Below are 19,780 nucleotides of genomic sequence, written 5' to 3'. Positions count from 1 at the left end.
ACCATCTCTCTATGTTGCCAACTTGGACTTCCCAAGCGCTTAGTCCAGTGCTCTGCACACAGTAAGCGCTCAGTCAATACGATTGATTGATTGATTGATTGATTGATCCCCATTTTACAGATGACGGAACTGAGGCCCAGAGAAGTGACTTGCCCCAAGTCACACAGCTGACAAGTGGCGGACCTCCGGGGATGGAAATGGGGATGAAGACTGTGAGCCCCTCGGGGGGCAACCTGATCACCTTGTAACCTCCACAGCGCTTAGGACGGTGCTTGGCACATAGTAAGCGCTTAATAAATGCCATCATTATTATTAATGAGTGGTGAGCCTCCCCCGGCGACTGGGCCTGTCCTCTCTCCCCTCCGCCCCGGCCCCGCCAAGGCCCGCTTTGACCCCGTGCCCGTACAGGGCCGTCGGAGAGTATCGTCTCAATCAATCAATCAATCAATCGTATTTATTGAGCGCTTACTATGTGCAGAGCACTGTACTAAGCGCTTGGGAAGTACAAATTGGCAACACAGTCTCCTCACATGGTGCGGTTTCCTGTTTGCGCTACGGCAGCGCGCCCCCCACTTCCCTTCCCTTCCTCCATCTCCGGGGGGGCTTCCGACCGCTCCCCTCTCCATCAGACGCCGGGGAGACCCTCCCCCTCTTCCCTTCACGTACAGATACATATCTACCTGTCTATATGTATATATGATGATGATGATGGTGTTTATTAAGTGCTTACTATGTGCAAAGCACTGCTCTAAGCGCTGGGGACGTTACAGGGTGATCAGGTGGTCCCACGGAGGGCTCACAGTCTCCATCCCCATTTTGCAGATGAGGGAACTGAGGCCCAGAGAAGGGAAGCGACTTGCCCAAAGTCACACAGCTGACGGCTGGCAGAGCTGGGATTTGAACCCATGACCTCGGACTCCAAAGCCCGGGCTCTTTCCAGTGAGCCACACTGCTTCCAATGTTTGTTTGTTGTTTGTATGTTTGTACATATTTATTACTCTATTTATTTATTTTACTTGTACATATCTATTCTATTTATTTTATTTTGTTAGTATGTCTGGTTTTGTTCTCTGTCTCCTCCCTTTTAGACTGTGAGCCCACCGTTGGGGCTGGACCGTCTCTAGATGTTGCCAACTTGGACTTCCCAAGCGCTTAGTCCAGTGCTCTGCACACAGTAAGCGCTCAATAAATACGATTGATTGATTGATTGATTCCCTTCCCCGAGCCCTCAAAGGCAGAGCAGCCTCCATGCGGGCAGGGAACGCATCCGTAATATCATTCTACTGGACTCCCAAGCGCTTGGTCATCATCATCAATCGCATTTATTGAGCGCTTACTGGGCACAGAGCACTGTACTAAGCGCTTGGGAAGTACAAGTTGGCAACATATAGCGGGCTCACAGTCTTCCCAAGCGCTTAGTACAGCACTCTGCACCCGGGAAGCGCTCCATAAATACGCTCCAAGGAATGAAGCCGAAGTTCGCTCCGGGGCCGGACCCAACTGGTGTGAGGAGGCCCGGGCAGGGGGCTGGGACTGGGCCCCTTCCCCCTGGCAATCAATCGGTCGTATTTATTGAGCGCCTACTGTGGGCAGAGCACTGTACTAAGCGCTTGGGAAGTCCAAGTTGGCAACGTATAGAGACGGTCCCTACCCCACAGTACCCGGCCGCCCGTCCCTCACCTTTCCGGGTCTGGCTCTCGCGGACCAGGAAGGAGCCTCCGTGGTTGCAGGGCAGCAGGAGCAGCTCCTCCGCCTTTTCCCGGCCGAGGCCTTCGTACAGCCACCTGAGGGGACCCCGGGGGTCCGGGTTCGAGCCGTCAGTCCGTGCCCCCCGCTCCCCGCCCCCTCGGGAATAACAATCCCGGCTCCGCCAGTTGCCAGCTGCGTGACTTTGGGCAAGTCACTTCACTTCTCTGTGCCTCAGTTCCCTCATCTGGAAAATGGGGTTTAAGACTGAGCCCCCCAGTGGGACAACCCGATCACCTTGTAACCTCCCTAGCGCTTGGAACGGCGCTTTGCACATAGTAAGCACTTAATAAATGCTATTATTATGCTTATTCTTCTTCTTCTTCTTCTTCAATCGTATTTATTGAGCGCTTACTATGTGCAGAGCACTGTACTAAGCGCTTGGGAAGTACAAATTGGCAACATATAGAGACAGTCCCTACCCGCCAACGGGCTCACAGTTTGGAAGGGGGAGACGCTAAGTGCTTCATCATCAATCGTATTTATTGAGCGCTTACTGGGTGCAGAGCACTGGACTAAGAGAAAACACAGTCAGTTTCCCCACAAGGGCCCGCCCGATTCCACAGGGAATCAGGAATCCACAGGCCCGGGGGGCTGGTGACCTGGGGAAGGAGGGGCAGGGCTACCACAGGCCCGGCGAGCGGGGTAGGGAGCGGCAGGGGCTACTTATTGGTCGTAGACCAACTTCTGTCTGTTGGACGCCCCTGCATCCGTCCGGCCGTCCCTCCCGTCTCCTCGGCGTGCGTGCCAACGGAGCGACCCTATCCCGGCCAGGACCGTGCCCACCCGTCGGCCCCTCCGGCCTTCACTATTATTATAATCGTACTCTTCGTTAAGCGCTTAGTAGGTGCCGGGCACCGGACCGAGGGGTGGAGGCAAGCGGATCAGGTTGGACCCGGTCCTCCGTCCCACTAGGGCTCACTCATCCTCGTTCGACGGACGAGGGAGGTTGAGGCCCACAGATAATAATGATATCGTCAATCGTATTTATTGAGCGCTTACTGTGTGCAGAGCACTGTACTACTACTACTAATAATGATGGTAGCATTTATTAAGCGCTTACTATGTGCCAAGCACTGTTGTAAGCGCTGGGGAGGTTAACAAGGTGATCAGGTTGTCCCGCGGGGGGCTCACAGTCTTCATCCCCATTTTACAGATGAGGGGAGTTAAGTGACTTGCCCAAAGTCACACAGCTGATGATGGCACATGACTGGCCCAAGGTCACGCGGCAGACAAGCGGCAATCAGTCAATCAATCGTGTTGATTGAGCGCTTACTGTGTGCAGAGCACTGGACTAAGCGCTTTGAAAGTTGGCAACGTATAGAGACGGTCCCTGCCCGACAGTGGGCTCACAGTCTAGAAGGCAGAGCCGGGATTGAACCCAGCGCTTAGTCCAGTGCTCTGCACACAGTAAGCGCTCAATAAATACGACTGATTGATTGATTGACTCCCAGGCTGGGGCTGTAGCCATGCTGCCTCTCAAGGTGACCGGCCCGGAGCCACTCCGGCTCTGTCCGGGCTGGGGGAGACCCCGAGCTGACGGGGGGGCGGCAGAAGCTTCCTCAGCCCCCTCCTCCACCCGCATTGGGGGGCCGGGGTCCTGCTGGAGTGTAGTGGCCACCCCCCACCCCATCCCCTCCCTCGCCCCCTCCCTCGCCCCCCTACCTGTTGGAGACTCTGGCCACGTGGCTGCTGGGGATGTGATAGGCCTTTCCGGTCACCGCAGACACCACGTCCCACCAGTCGCCGTGGCTGAAATCAATCAATCGTATTTATTGAGCGCTTACTGTGTGCAGAGCACTGGACTAAGCGCTTGAAACCCAACCACGTCCCACCAGTCGCCGTGGCTGAAATCAATCAATCGTATTTATTGAGCGCTTACTGTGTGCTGGACTAAGCGCTTGAAACCCACCCAATCAATCAATCAATCAATCAATCGTATTTATTGAGCGCTTACTATGTGCAGAGCACTGTACTAAGCGCTTGGGAAGCACAAATTGGCAACACATAGAGACAGTACCTACCCAACAGTGGGCTCACAGTCTAAAAGAGTGGGCGGCTCAGGCCCGGACCCACCCGTCCGCCCACCACATCCATATATTACTTGTCCATATCTATTCTGTTTATTTTATTTTATTAATATGTTTGGTTTTGTTCTCTGTCCCCCCCTTCTAGACTGTGAGCCCACTGTTGGGTCGGGACTGTCTCTATATGTTGCCCACTTGGACTTCCCAAGTGCTTAGTACAGTGCTCCGCACACAGTAATTAATCAATCGTAAGCGCTCAGTAAGTGCTTAATAAATGCCATCATCATTATTATTATTATAACTGAGTCCCAGAGAAGGGAAGTGACTTGTCGAAGGTCCCACAGCCGGGTCCTTCTAACCCCCAGGCTCTCCTCTCTGTGTCACGCTGCTTCTCACGGCTGCTACTAGGCGCTTGGGAAGTCCAAGTTGGCAACATATAGAGACAGTCCCTACACACAGTTAGCACTCAATAAATATGATTGAATGAATGAATGAATGTTGGGTAGGGACCGTCTCTATACGTTGCCAACTTGTACTTCCCAAGCGCTTAGTACAGTGCTCTGCAAACAGTAAGCGCTCAATAAATACAACTGAATGAATGAATGTTGGGTAGGGACCGTCTCTCTATGTTGCCAACTTGGACTTCCCAAGCGCTTAGTCCAGTGCTCTGCACACAGTAAGCGCTCAATAAATACGATTGAATGAATTAATTAATTTTATTTGTACATATTTATTCTATTTATTTTATTTTGTTAGTATGTTTTGCTTTGTTGTCTGTCTCCCCCTTCTAGACTGTGAGCCCACTGTTGGGTAGGGATGGTCTCTCTATGTTGCCAACTTGGACTTCCCAAGCGCTTAGTCCAGTGCTCTGCACACAGTAAGCGCTCAATAAATACGATTGAATGAAAGAATTTATTTATTTTATTTGTACATATTTATTCTATTTATTTTATTTTGTTAATATGTTTTGCTTTGTTGTCTGTCTCCCCCTTCTAGACCATGAGCCCGCTGTTGGGTAGGGACGGTCTCTCTATGTTGCCAACTTGGGCTTCCCAAGCGCTTAGTCCAGTGCTCTGCACACAGTAAGCGCTCAATAAATACGATTGAATGAAAGAATTTATTTATTTTATTTGTACATATTTATTCTATTTATTTTATTTTGTTAATATGTTTTCCTTTGTTGTCTGTCTCCCCCTTCTAGACCGTGAGCCCGCTGTTGGGTAGAGATGGTCTCTCTATGTTGCCAACTTGTACTTCCCAAGTGCTTAGTCCAGTGCTCTGCACACAGTAGGCGCTCAATAAATACAACTGAGTGAATGAATTTATTTTATTTGTACATATTTATTCTATTTTACTTTGTTAATATGTTTTCCTTTGTTGTCTGTCTCCCCCTTCTAGACCGTGAGCCCGCTGTTGGGTAGGGACGGTCTCTCTACGTTGCCAACTTGGACTTCCCAAGCGCTTAGTCCAGTGCTCTGCACACAGTAAGCGCTCAATAAATACGATTGAATGAATGAATGCTACCTCTACCGTCAGGTCAGGGTGGGTAGGCCACAGGCGCTCAGAGCCCACTGTTGGGTAGGGACTGTCTCTATATGTTGCCAATTTTGTACTTCCCAAGCGCTTAGTCCAGTGCTCTGCACACGGTAAGCGCTCAATAAATACGATTGATGATAGCACGGCTGGACCCCCCCAAGGCGTACTCACTCTGAGAGGATGGTCAGCGGCTCGCCCACCGCCAGGGCCGCCTCCGCCCCCGTGGGGAAGGGGCACAGGGCCACGGCCGTGCAGACGTCGGGGCCTGGGGGAACAGCGGTGTCCATCATCATCAATCGTATTTATTGAGCGCTTACTATGTGCAGAGCACTGTACTAAGCGCTCGTCCCCTGCACCTCCCCGCCTCGCGTCCGTCCACCTCTTGACCTGCGGGATCCCTGCGATGTATCCTGGGGGACCCCATGACTCCAGCACCTGTCGACTCCCATCCCTTCCCGCCCCCACCCATCCCTAAATAAATGCATCTCTAAAATGGGAATTAAGACTGTGAACCCACTTGTGGGACGACCTGATCACCTTGTAACCTCCCCAGCACTTAGTACAGTGCTTTGCACATAGTAAGCGCTTAATAAATGCCATTATTATTATTATTATTATCCCCTCCCTGACCATCTGCGATCCCAGGAAAAGGGGTCCCTGACACACAGGAGGGGCGGGGGACCTCCACGCTGGGGCCCAGGGTCCCCCATGTCCTCCCCTCGTCCTCCTCCCTTTCAACTCTCTCACACTCGGTCGGTCCATCGGTCATCTGGTCCCCTCAGATCTTTCCTTCCGTCAATCAGTCGCATTTATTGAGCGCGCACTTTGTGCAGAGCACTGTACCAAGCGCTTCGGAGAGTGCACTAGAACAACAGAACGGACACATTCCCTGCTCACAACGAGCTGACCGTCTAGAGAAGCGTTTACAGTCTAGATATTTCCCACATCATCATCATCAATCGTATTTATCGAGCGCTTACTGTGCGCAGAGCACCGGACTAAGCGCTTGGGAAGTACAAATTGGCAACATAAAGAGACAGTCCCTGCCCAACAGCGGGCTCACAGTCTAAAAGATCCGTCCCCTCCTCGCCATGCTGGTCCAGGAACTTTTTTGTTGTTTTTTTTTACAGTATTTTCCAAGAGCTTACGATGGGCCGGGCGCTGTACTAAGCGTTAGGGTAGATCCAAATGAATCAGCCCCACATGGGGTCCACAGTCTTAGTCCATCCAAACTGCTACCGCGATAATCCCGGCCCTTCTCCTATCCCTCCTCGATGTCTGTATCATCATCATCATCATCATCATCATCATCAATCGTATTTATTGAGCGCTTACTATGTGCAGAGCACTGTACTAAGCGCTTGGGAAGTACAAATTGGCAACATATAGAGACAGTCCCTACCCAACTGTGGGCTCACAGTCTAAAAGGAGGAGACAGAGAACAAAACCAAACATACTAACAAAATAAAATAAATAGAATAGATATGTACAAATAAAATAAATAAATAAATAAATAAATAGAGTAAAAAAAAAGTGATCTTGGGCAAGTCACTTAACTTCCCTGGGCCTCAGTTCTCTCATCTGGAAAATGGGGATTAAGACTGTGAGCCCCAGGTGGGACAACCTGATCACCCTGTATCCTCCCCAGCGCTTAGAACAGCGCTTTGCACATGGTAAGCGCTTAACAAATGCCAATTATTATTATTACTATCATTATTATTCTTATTCATTCATTCATTCATTCGTATTTATAAAGCACTTACTCAATTATTACTCTCCCAAGGGCTTAGTACAGTACGAGGAGCACAGAAAGCGCTCAATCAATCAATCAATCATATTTATTGAGCGCTTACTATGTGCAGAGCACTGTACTAAGCGCTTGGGAAGTACAGATTGGCAACATATAGAGACAGTCCCTACCCAACAGTGGGCTCACAGTCTAAAAGGAGGAGACAGAGAACAAAACCAAACATACTAACAAAATAAAATAAATAGAATAGATATGTACAAATAAAATAAATAAATAAATAAATAAATAGAGTAAAAAAAAGTGATCTTGGGCAAGTCACTTAACTTCCCTGGGCCTCAGTTCTCTCATCTGGAAAATGGGGATTAAGACTGTGAGCCCCAGGTGGGACAACCTGATCACCCTGTATCCTCCCCAGCGCTTAGAACAGCGCTTTGCACATGGTAAGCGCTTAACAAATGCCAATTATTATTATTATTATCATTATTATTCTTATTCATTCATTCATTCATTCGTATTTATTGAGCGCTTACTCAATTATTACTCTCCCAAGGGCTTAGTACAGTACGAGGAGCACAGAAAGCGCTCAATCAATCAATCAATCATATTTATTGAGCGCTTACTATGTGCAGAGCACTGTACTAAGCGCTTGGGAAGTACAGATTGGCAACATACAGAGACAGTCCCTACCCAACATTGGGCTCACAGTCTAAAATACAATTGATTGATTGATCTTTTTAACCATTTTATAGATGAAGTAACTGAGGCCCAGAGAAGTGACTCGTCCAAGGTCACACAGCTGACAGGTGGCGGGGCCGGGATTAGAACCCACCGTCCTCTGACTCCCAAATCCGGGCTCTTTCCACTGAGCCCCGCTGCTTCTCGCCCGATTCCGCCTCGACGACCGCCTCGGCCTCCTCGCTGACCTCCCCGTCTCCTCCTCTCCAAGCCACGCATCCCTCTGCTGCTCGGGTCATCTCTTTTGGAGCAGCGCGGCTCAGTGGGAAGAGCCCGGACTTGGGAGTCCGAGGTCATGGGTTCTAATCCCGGTTTCGCCCCTCGTCTGCTGGGTGACCTTGGGCAAGTCACTTCACTGGGCCTCAGTTACATCCTCTGTCAAATGGGGATTGAGACTGTGAGCCCCATGTGGGATAATCTGATTACCTTGTATTTACCCCAGCGCTTAGAATAGCGCTTGGCACATAGTAAGCGCTTAACAAATACCATAAGTATTATTAAAACATCGTCCTACGCTCCTCAAAATCCTCCAATGGTTATCCCCCACCTTCCCCTCTCCATCCCCCCCATCTTACCTCGTTCCCTTCCCCACAGCACCCATATATATGTATATATGTTTGTACGGATTTATTACTCTATTTATTTATTTTACTTGTACATATCTATACTATTTATTTTATTTTGTTAATATGTTTTGTTTTGTTCTCTGTCTCCCCCTTCTAGATTGTGAGCCCACTGTCGGGTAGGGACCGTCTCTATGTGTTGCCAACTTGTACTTCCCAAGCGCTTAGTACAGTGCACTGCACACGGTAAGTGCTCAATAAATATGATTGATTGATTGATCCCCCCTTCAACGCATCAACCAGAAACTCCTCCCTCCTCTGCAATAATTATTATATTATTTGTTAAGCACTTGCTATGTATCAAGCACTGTTCTAAGGGCTGGGATAGGCATTCGGCTAGGCATTAGAGAAGCAGCGTGGCTCAATGGGAGGAGCCCGGGCTTTGGAGTCAGAGGTCTTGGGTTCAAATCCCGGCTCCGCCAATTGTCAGCTGGGTGACTTTGGGCAAGTTACTTCACTTCCGTGGGCCTCAGTGACCTCATCTGTCAAATGGGGATGAAGACTGTGAGCCCCCCGTGGGACAACCTGATCACCTTGTAACCTCCCCAGCGCTTAGAACAGTGCTTTGCACATAGTAAGCGCTCAATAGTAAGCGCTTTTAGACTGTGAGCCCACTGTTGGGTAGGGACTGTCTCTATATGTTGCCAATTTGTACTTCCCAAGCGCTTAGTACAGTGCTCTGCACATAGTAAGTGCTCAATAAATACGATTGATGATGATGATGAATAAATGCCATTATTATTATTATTATTCTTAGGTTGGAGACAGTCTTTGTCCTACATGGGGCTTACGGTCTAAGTAGGAGGGAGAACAGGGATTGAATCCCACTGTACAGACGCGGAAAATGAGGCCCACGGAAGTTAAATGACTTGCCCAAGGTCACACAGCGGACAAGTGGCTGATTACTGGATCTGTGTTCTTTCCGCTGAGCTAGACTGCTCCCAATCACATCTTCTCCAAGATACCTTCCCCGTTTAAGCCTGGTTTTCCCCAGCTCCCTCATCCCTTCTGCACATCTGTGTACTTGATCTGTCCCCTCTTCCCCTCGTCCCCCTCTCCATCCCCCCATCTTACCTCCTTCCCTTCCCCACAGCACCTGTATATGTGGATATATGTTTGTACATATTTATTACTCTATTTATTTATGTATTTATTTTACTTGTACCTATCTATTCTATTCATTTTATTTTGTTAGTATGGTTTTGTTCTCTGTCTCCCCCATTTAGACTGTGAGCCCACTGTTGGGTAGGGACTGTCTCTATATGTTGCCAACTTGGACTTCCCAAGCGCTTAGTACAGTGCTCTGCACATAGTAAGCACTCAATAAGTACGATTGATGATGATGATGATGATGATATATACAGGTGCTAGACTGTGAGCCCACTGTTGGGTAGGGACTGTCTCTATATGTTGCCAACTTGGACTTCCCAAGCGCTTAGTCCAGTGCTCTGCACACAGTAAGCGCTCAATAAATACGATTGATGATGATGATGATGATGATGACCTTCAGGCTTTTGGGGTAGGGAATGCGCCTGTTACCTTGTCGTGTTGTCCTTTCCCGAGCGCTTAGTCCAGTGCTCTGCACACAGTAAGCGCTCATTATATATGACTGATTGATATTTGACTCCCCCTCAACCCCACGGGACTTAGGTACATATCTTTAAATTTTGTATCATAATTGATATGTCTGCCTCCCCCTGTAGACTATAAGCTTATTCCAACCAGGGAAAGTGTCTGCTAACTCTGTCGTGTTGTACTCTCCCAAGCGCTCAGTACATTGCTCAACAGAAAGTGCTCAGTAAATACCTTTGATTGATTGCTTGCTCCTCACCCAGTACATTTCTTAGTAGAAAGTGCTCAATAAATACCTTTGATTGCTTGCTCCTCACCCACCCTCTTCTCCCACCTCACCCCAGTCCATACTCCCGTTCGTCTCAGGAATAATAATGATGATGATGGCATTTATTAAGCGCTTACTATGTGCAAAGCACTGTTCTAAGCGCTGGAGCACCCTCAAGCTAACCAGGGCAAGATTCAGGCCCAATCAACCCACGGGAGGAAGCCGGGGGGGAACGGAGAAGCTGTGGGGCAAAGAAATGGGCCAGAGTCTGTACTCTGGGCAAGTCTCACTTCTTCTCTGGGCCTCAGTTCCTTCATCTGTAAAACGGGGATGAAGACGGTGAACCCGAAGCGGGACAGGGACTGTGTTGGAGCTGATTAGCTCGTATCTCCCCCGGCGCTTAGAACAGTGCTTGGCGCACAGTAAGCGCTTATTTATTTATTTAATTTATTTGTACATATCTATTCTATTTATTTTATTTTGTTCGTATGTTTGGTTTTGTTCTCTGTCTCCCCCTTTTAGACTGTGAGCCCACTGTTGGGTAGGGACTGTCTCTATATGTTGCCAATTTGTACTTCCCAAGCGCTTAGTACAGTGCTCTGCACATAGTAAGCGCTCAATAAATACGATTGATGATGATGTATATATGTATATATGTTTGTACGTATTTATTACTCTATTTATTTAGTTTATTTGTACATATTTATTCGATTTATTTTATTTTGTTAATATGTTGAGTTCTGTTGTCTGTCTCCCCCTTCTAGACTGTGAGCCCGCTGTCCGGGAGGGACTGTTTCTATATGTTGCCAACTTGTACTTCCCAAGCGCTTAGTCCAGTGCTCTGCACACAGTAAGCGCTCAATAAATACGATTGAATGAATGAATGAATGAATGAACACCACAATTATTCAAGTGCTTAGTACGGTAAGCGCTCACTAAATACGATTGAATGAATTATTCATTAACTCCCCGAATTTCGCGCCTCCTCATTCACCCATCCATCTTCCCAGTCCTCCTCCTCTAAGACTGTCAGCTTCTTGAGGGCACGGAATGGGTCTGCCAACTCGATTTGACTTTCCCAAATCAATCAATCAATCAATCGTATTTATTGAGCGCTTACTGTGTGCAGAGCACTGGACTAAGCGCTTAAATGCTCAGTATACTGAGCATTTCCCAAATGCTCAGTATAGTGCTCCGCGCACAATAGACCGTAAGCCCTCGAAGGGCAGGGATGGTGCCTCACTACTGTACTCTCCCAAGCGCTCAGTACAGCGCTCTGCACACTGTCAGCTCGTTGAGGGCAGGTGCTTCCTAACTCTATTGTCCTCTCAAAGCGCTCAGTACAGCGCTTCTCACACAATAGGCAGGGATCGACTGATGAGCCAGGAGCCGAGAGCAGGGAGCATCGGCAGTTCTGATCCGGGATGCGGGTGGGCCGGTCCTTGCTCTCCCAAGGAGCAGGTTTCCCTGAGACTTTGGGGTACCCCCCGGTTTTTTGGGGGGTCCCTGTCTTACCTTTTTGCCCCGAGGAAGAGGTCCGGGGCTCAGCAGGGGGGTTCGACGCGGCCCGGTTTCTCCTTCTGCTGGGCAGACTTCCCATCGTGATTCAGCTTGCGGAACTGGAGTGAAGTGGGAGTCAGTGGGATGGTCATGGGGAGCGGCAGGGAGTCTCCGGGGAGCCAGAGAGTGGTGGGGGGCCGCCGCGGGGACTCTGAGGGAGACGGAGATTGGCCAGTATCAATTCCTTGAGGACGGAGAGCGCGTCCAGCAACACAACCGGACTGTGGGCGCTTACTACAGTGCCGGGCACCCAGAAAATGATCGATAAACACCACTGATGGACTGAGAGTCGGGGAGGGATCCCGGAGCTCTGGGGCTGGACCCAGGCCGAGACCCGGCCCCGCTCCTTCGCCCGCGACCTAACCAAGGCCCCCCAGGCTGCCAAGCACTGGGGTAGATATAAGTTGTTATTGCTATTATTAATAATTATTATTATATTTGAGAAGCAGTGTGGCTCAGTGGAAAGAGCACAGGCTTGGGAGTCAGAGGTCAATCAATCAATCGTATTTATTGAGCGCTTACTGTGTGCAGAGCACTGGACTAAGCGCTTGGGAAGTACAGGTTGGCAACATACAGAGACAGTCCCTACCCAACAGTGGACTCACAGTCTAGAAGGGGGAGAGAGAGAACAAAACCAAACATATTGACAAAATAAGATAAATAGAATAGATATGTACAAGTAAAATAAATAAATAACTAGAGTAATAAATATGTATAAACATATATACAGGTGCTGTGGGGAAGGGAAGGAGGTCATGGGTCCCAGCTCTGCCACTTGTCAGCTGTGTGACTTTGGGCAAGTCACTTGACTTCTCTGGGCCTCAGTTACCTCATCTGTCAAATGGGGGTGAAGACTGTGAGCCCCCCATGGGACAACCTGGTCACCTTGTATCCCCCCAGCACTTGGAACAGTGCTTTGCACACAGTAAGCGCTTAATAAATGCCATCATTATTATTAGGGAGCCTCGCCCCCCAGCCCCCACCTCCCTCCCCGCCACCCCAGTGTTGCCCGGAACGGGACGGGGTGACGCCCCAGGCCCTTTGGGGGGTCCCTGCGGGGAAGCTGGTTTGGGGGAGCCGGGGTGGCCCCCCTCCACGCCCTCAGAGGGGCTGATGTCTGTAGGACAGGGCCTCTTGCAGGATGCAGTGAGGGTGCGGGCGGGAGGAAATGGGAGCAGGAAATGCACAGCTGCATCTCCCCGAGGTGCTAACGTCTGCGGCGGGCCGGCAGCAGGCGGGGAGGAGGTCCGCTTTCCCCTCCCCCAGAATCGGCGCCTGCCCTCGCCAGCCCAAACCGGGTCCAGAAATAGCCACAGAGACGGAGGCCGAGCGATGTCCGCTCCCACCCGACTTCTCCCTCCCTCCGGTCAGGTTATTGGTGGGGCTGGGGTGCTCTGCACACAGTACAGTGCTCTGCACACAGTAAGCGCTCAATAAATACGATTGATGATGGGGTCTCCCCCATTGGGAACCCTGGGGGAGCGGCAGGGACTTGGGGGGTGGGCAGAGGTCTCCCAGGGAAGAGATCTTGGGTGGTCAAAGCCATGCGGTCCCTGGGATGGGGCAGGGAAGAGAGAAGGACAGAAGGTCAGAGGCAGGGAGGAGGGGAGGAGGGAAGGCCAGAGGCAGGGAGGAGGGGAGGAGGGAAGGCCAGAGGCAAGGAGGAGGGGAGAAGGGAAGGCCAAAGAGAAGGGGAGGCCAAAGGCAGGGAGGAGGGGAGGAGGGAAGGCCAGAGACAAGGAGGAGGGGAGAAGCGAAGGCCAGAGGCAAGGAGGAGGGGAGAAGGGGAGAAGGGAAGGCCAGAGAGAAGGAAAAGAGGGAAGGCCAGAGGCAGGAAGGAGGGAAGGCCAGAGGCAAGGAGGGGAGAAGGGAAGGACAGAGAGAAGGGAAGGAGGGAAGGCCAGAGGCAAGGAGGAGGGGAGAAGGGAAGGCCAGAGAGAAGGGAAGGAGGGAAGGCCAGAGGCAGAATGGAGGGAAGGCCAGAGGCAGGAAGGAGGGAAGGCCAGAGACAGGAAGGAGGGAAGGCCAGAGACAAGGAGGAGGGGAGAAGGGAAGGCCAGAGGCAAGGAGGAGGAAAGAAGAGAAGGCCAGAGAGAAGGGAAGGAGGAAAGGCCAGAGGCAGGGAGGAGGGGAGAAGGAAAGGCCAGAGACAAGGAGGAGGGGAGGAAGGAAGGCCAGAGACAAGGAGGAGGGAACGCCAGAGGCACAGAGGAGAGGCGAAAGGACGACCAGGGGCAGGAGGAGGAAAGGCCAGAGGCAGGCAAGAGGGAAGGAGGGGAGGCCAGAAGCAGGGAAGAGGGAAGGAGGGAAGGCCAGAGACAAGGAGGGAAAGGAAGGCCAGTGGTGGGCCAGGATCAGCGGTCTCACTGGCCTCCTTGAAGCCGGCCCTGGGTGACGGGCTGGAGACCGCTACATCCACCGAGCTCTGGGGGAGCTTGGCGTCCCTCCTTTCTGGGAGCCGGAGAAGGAGATTGGGGGGCGGGGGAAAAGCAGAGACGAGGGGCTCACCCCATCACCTCTAGGGAAAGGCCTCAGGGGGACCGCCGCCCGCACCTCAGGCCCACCTCGCCATCAGATGGAAATCAAAGCTCACCAGACGGGCATCCTCGAGTGTCGGGGCTCCGGCCGGGACCGCGTGCCCCCGGCGAATGGGTCCGTCCTGGAGATCCCCCGCCAGGAGGGTGCTGAGCCCCCGGCCCCACCTCGGTGGTCCGGACTGGGCGGCCCACCTTGCGGCGCCCCCGGCAGAGCTGGGAGCCCGGCGCGGGCGGCCCAGGGTCTCCCGGGGTGGGCGGTGAGGTGCTGTTGCGCTCTGCGCTGCGCCGGGGCCGAGCCCTCTGTGGTTCTCACCCATTTCCTCTGACGGCAGCAGCTCCGCTGTCGAGTTCCTGTGCAGGCAGGGAGCCTCTCCCCCGCCCCCGGACCCCCAAAAGCAGCCCCCAGCCCCCGTTCCGACCACCCGGCGCGGGCCGGACAGGTCCGGCTCCTCTGCCCTCGGGCCTGCTGGGCGGTTTGGAGCCAGTAGCTTGACTTCTCTGCTCCTCGGCTTGTCTGGAAGTGGAAAAGTTGACACCCATCTCCTTCCTGAGCCTGGAAGCTTCGCTGGACTGCCTGGGGCTGTGGGGTGGGCTACTAGCCTCCTACCTACTGGACGCTGGAGTGGCCACTGCCAAGCCGGGCCCTCGCGCCCACCTGCTCCCGATTCTGGCCCAAGTCGCTGAGGGCAGGGGTCAGGATGTAGCTTTGAGGTCATCTGGGGCTCGTGGGTCGCCAAGGCAACCGCCCACTGGGCCACTAGGCCCATCAGTGGGTCTCTGCCCCTTGACCGCTGTGGGACCCTGGGCAAGTCACTTCGCTGCTCCGTGCCTCAGTTCCCTCATCTGTCAAATGGGGATTGAGACTGTGAGCCCCCCATGGGAGAAGGACTGCTTCCAACTCGATTTGCTTGTATCCACCCCAGTATCTGGTACAGCAGCTGGCCCGTGGAAAGCGCTTAATAATGACGGCATTTATTAAGCGCTTGGGAGGTTACAAGGTTACAAGGTGATCAGGTTGTCCCACGGGGGGCTCACAGTCTTCATCCCCATTTTCCAGATGAGGGAACTGAGGCCCAGAGAAGTGAAGTGACTTGCCTAAAGTCACACAGCTGACAATTGGCAGAGCTGGGATTTGAACCCATGACCTCTGACTCCAAAGCCCGGGCTCTTTCCACTGAGCCACGCTGCTTCTCTACCATCGTCATCACGGGGCACCCTTCGGGCAGGGACGAGAGTGCCAGTGTCACGGCACAGACCGCCGTCCGTCCCGACATCTCAGGCCAGTCTGCCACTCCCGCTGCTTCCCGGAAAGACGCCCAGAACTCAACGCTCCCGTCCTCCGGGATGCCGGTGACCGGATCCCTTTCCGTCGCGGAAGCGGCGGGCTGGTATTCGGGCCCGGGATCGGGAGGGGGCCCAGGAACGGCACCAAGCGAAGCAGGAGCTTCTGGGAAGTCCGGAGAAGCAGCGTGGCTCAGTGGCAAGAACACGGGCTTTGGAGTCAGAGGTCACGGGTTCAAATCCCGGCTCCGCCATTTGTCAGCCGTGTGACTTCGGGCAAAGTCACTTCACTTCTCTGGGCTTCAGTTACCTCATCTGTAAAATAGGAGATTGTGAGCCCCACGTGGGGCAACCTGATCCCCTTGCATCCTCCCCAGCGCTTAGAACAGTGCTTTGCACATAGTAAGCGCTTAACAAATGCCATCATCATCATTAAGTCGCTCCCTGCTTGAGCGGCACCACGACTTGGCGCAAGACAGCGGCCCTGAGACCCGGCACAGCGGGCCCGGCTTGGGTCCCCTCCAGGGAGAGACAGAAGGGAGCCGGGAAAAGAAGGGAAGGGCCGAGCGGCGAACGGGAGGGAAAGTTTTTTAAAAATCATCCACGATGGAAACTCAGCGAGCCGCCTCCGTCGGGCACGGCTCCGAGATGCCACCCCCCGGGGCGGGCAGACTGCCCCCGGCCGCTCAGAGCGGCGTGCCCGGTGCTCTGGGGGGTCCCGCTGGCCTAGTCATCAGAGAAGGAGCGTGGCTCGGTGGAAAGAGCCCGGCCTTTGGAGTCAGAGGTGGTGGGTTCAAATTCCGCCTCGGCCTCTTAGCTGGGTGACTTTGGGCAAGTCACTTCGCTTCTCTGGGCCTCAGTTCCCTCATCTGGAAAATGGGGGCCCCCTGCGGGACAACCTGATCACCTCTTAACCTCCCCGGCGCTCAGAACAGTGCTTCGCACATAGTAAGCGTTTAATAAATGCCCTTATTATTATTATTATCAGGAATTTGGGCTCGGCCAGAGCTGAAAGGAGTCCTTCTGGTCACCCACCCCGACGGCCGGATGCAGACGGCTTGGCCGGATCTGCATTTTCCTCTCCAGCGCCGCACGGGCCTGGGTGCCAGGGTGGTGGGCCGTCGCCCCCAATCCTCCCCGGACCTTCCGCGTCCCCCTCGGTCGCCCCCCGAGACCCTCCACCGCGGAGCATGCTGGGAAGGAGGCCAGTCCGTCGCGGATGAGACAGGTACACCCAGCTTTATTGGCCGCCTGACCGAAGTGGCCCAGGGAGAGAGGTGGGGGGGAGATGGGAGGCTCTCCCCGGGTTGAGCTGACACCAAATAGCAGCAGGAGGAGGAGGAAGGGGGGCAGCAGTAGCCTGGGCGGGGTCCGGCCTCAAGTGCCCCGACCCCGGACGGCGGCGCGTCCGTCCGGTCACTCAAGCCGTGTCAGGGTCTCGCACTGGCAGCCAGGAGGCCGAGCCGGTGTCCTCGAGGCCGCTCCCGCCCGCCCGCCCTTCCCTCCGCTCGCCCCATCCCGTAACCGGTCCCTCCCGGCCCGGCTGGGGGTGATGCCACCCTTCCCCTCCCTCCCGCTGGGGTCACCCACACAATGCGGCCCCCACCAGCCGACCCCTGCCCGGGACAGAACGCCCTGCTCCGGGCCCCCGCCCGCAACGGACACGGGCGCTGTGGGGGAAAATCCCTTTTTAGCATAAGCTCGACGAGGAGAAGCGGTTCTTCGGGGGGGTCACGGTACACACACACGCGCGCACGTACACACGGGGACACGCGCCCACTCACGCACGCACGTCAAGGATCCGTGGGGAGGCAGAGACAGGCCGGCAACGAGAGGTGCGGCGTCCGGGCCCGGACCATCCCGGCCGTGGCAAACCCGGCGCGGACGGGGTGAAGGGCTCTGACGGCTGCGGGGGGCGAGGGGAGGACCGGGGCCATGCGCGGACGGGTTGGGGGGTGACTGGTCAGTCCAGGGAGGCCGGGGACGACGGGACGGGTCAGTCCGGGGGGGGGCGGGAGGGGTGCCCGTCCTCAGCAGGACACCTCCACCGTCTGCCGGGCCTCCAGGCCGTCGGCGGGCCCGGCCGCCCCCTCCGACTGGGAGCTGGCCAGGGAGCGGCTGTAGACGCTCTCTCCGGAGCCCACGCTGGACATCGAGTGTGTGCGGGAACGAGCCAGGCGGGTCATGCTGGCGGCCGGGACTGCGGGGACACACACGGCCGAGCGTCACCCGGGGCGGGACCCGGAGCCATTCCAGACACCCCCTCCCCGCCGCCGGGGCCTGTGGCTAAGCAGCGAGAGGGTCGGGGGCCAGACTCCCGGCCAGGCCCGGGCAAATCACTTAACTTCTCCGGGCCTCAGTTCCCTCATCTGTAAAATGGGGATGAAGACCGTGAACCCCCCGTGGGACAACCTGATCACCGTGTAATCTCCCCAGCGCTTTGCACATAGTAAGCACTTCACAAACGCCATTATTATGGCACTAATTAAGTCCTCAAGGCACAGGGTGGACGTGGCACTAAATCGCAGAAAGATGGGACGGAGGAAAGAGAGAGGGGGCTCTCAGATGGATGCCACGCCAGGGGTCCTGCCTGGCTCTGGAGTGCCCCTGGACTCGGTTGAAGGGGTGGGGTGGCCGGGAGAAGGTGAGGGGGCTGACCCCCGCAAATGGAACTGGAACGAGGACGGACAGGGGGACGGGCGGGTTGGCGGCGGGCGCTCCGGCCTGCAGGCACCGCGATTCCCACAAAATCCCTCGGCTACCCCTCTTGGGAGCCGGGAGGAGAACAGACCAGGCTGGGAGGAGCGAGGGGAGGGGGACGGACCAGGCTGAGAGGGGCGAGGGTCGGGGGACACAATGGACCAGACCAGGAGAGAAGGGAGGATGTACCAGGTCAGGACTGAGGGGAGGACGGACCAGTTTTGGAGCAACCGGGCCAGGCAGCCCTCCGGTGACTCCCATCCCGGCCTCCTCCCGCTCAACCCGGGGAAGGGGACGGGGCGCCATCTCCCCGGCACGGTGCCGGGGGTGCCGCCCGCTCCAAGAGGCCACCTCCGGGCACCTTCTACGGACGGGTGTCATCCCTTGGCCAAGCTGGGGGTTTGGGGACAAGGACAGGGCTAGCCGGGGTGGGCTGGGATTCGCCTCCCCATCCCGGGACTCGCCGGGTCGGAAGCGCGAAGCGCCGAGGGCGGCCCCCGGTCGTTTCAGGAAGAAGGAGGCCGCTGGCCTCGGCCCCTCTACCCCCTGGAATACTTACTGTAGCCCATTCCCTGGACAAAGTACTTGAAGGCTTCAGTCAGCTTTCCGGGCTGGAAGAGGAGAGAGAGGAGAGAAGGAAGAGAGAGAGAGAGGGGGACACACGGTCGCTTTGGGAAGATTGGGATCAGAAGGCTACGGGGGGGGGGGTGTCGGGTTGGGAAGGTCAGGAGCACCGAGGGTGGGGCCAAACGGCTTCCGGGGCGGACCCTTACCTGCACGACTTGAGGTAGCCCCCCGCAATCTGCCATCTGCAAGAGAAGAAGCCCGTCACCTGTGCGTCGCGGGCCGGGCCAGGCTGGGTGCGAGGGACGGGGAAGACGGGACAAAGACGGGACCCAACAGCGCCCGGAAGCAGTTGGTCACCTATGGGGGTGGGCTGGGAAGAAGGGGCCTGGACAGGACCAGCCCCAAAGTCACCGCCGCCCCTTCCAGGGACCACCCGAGTCACCCCGGACACCTGGCTGCTGTGGCTTAATAATAATAATAATAACAATGATGGCATTTATTAAGCACTTACTATGCGCCAAGCACTGTTCTAAGCACTGGGGAGGTTACCAGGTGATCAGGTTGTCCCACGAGGGGCTCACAGTCTTAATCCCCATTTTACAGATGAGGTCACTGAGGCCCAGAGAAATTAAGTGGCTTGCGCAAAGTCACCCAGCTGACAGTTGGCAGGGCCGGGATTTGAACCCACGACCTCTGACTCCAAAGCCCGGGCTCTTTTCACTGCTTCTCTTGCTGGCCTGGGACAGTGCGGGCCGTCCGGTTGGACGGGAGTGCTGAGGGGGCCCTGGGGTCAGACTTACTGGCCTTTCCCCGGTCCCTCAGTTCCCTGACCCGTTCAATCACATAGTAAGCGCTTATTATTATTCAATCATATTTAC

At 54.5% G+C, this 19,780-nt stretch overlaps 2 protein-coding genes across 2 annotated transcripts in view; both read right to left on the bottom strand.

Annotated features, from left to right (window-relative positions):
* SLA2 (Src like adaptor 2) overlaps positions 1-11,918 on the bottom strand; it is an 18,888-nt gene extending 6,970 nt beyond the window's left edge. Inside the window, exons 1-4 of the mRNA XM_038750743.1 lie at positions 11,773-11,918; positions 5,481-5,574; positions 3,412-3,498; positions 1,681-1,784 (exon numbers count right to left, since the gene is read on the bottom strand). Coding sequence (XP_038606671.1) covers positions 1,681-1,784; positions 3,412-3,498; positions 5,481-5,574; positions 11,773-11,857 — 370 coding nt within the window. The 5' untranslated portion in view covers positions 11,858-11,918. The remainder of the gene's footprint in view (positions 1-1,680; positions 1,785-3,411; positions 3,499-5,480; positions 5,575-11,772) is intronic.
* A 5,247-nt stretch (positions 11,919-17,165) lies between these two features.
* Positions 17,166-19,780, bottom strand: part of NDRG3 (NDRG family member 3) — a 28,494-nt gene continuing 25,879 nt past the window's right edge. The window contains exons 14-16 of the mRNA XM_038750145.1: positions 19,109-19,144; positions 18,895-18,946; positions 17,166-17,835 (exon numbers count right to left, since the gene is read on the bottom strand). Of these exons, the coding sequence (XP_038606073.1) occupies positions 17,666-17,835; positions 18,895-18,946; positions 19,109-19,144 (258 nt within the window). The 3' untranslated portion in view covers positions 17,166-17,665. The remainder of the gene's footprint in view (positions 17,836-18,894; positions 18,947-19,108; positions 19,145-19,780) is intronic.

Source organism: Tachyglossus aculeatus, chromosome 8 (genome assembly GCF_015852505.1).
Source record: "Tachyglossus aculeatus isolate mTacAcu1 chromosome 8, mTacAcu1.pri, whole genome shotgun sequence".
Taxonomy (NCBI): domain Eukaryota; kingdom Metazoa; phylum Chordata; class Mammalia; order Monotremata; family Tachyglossidae; genus Tachyglossus; species Tachyglossus aculeatus.
This window is presented reverse-complemented; position numbering and strand designations above follow the sequence as displayed.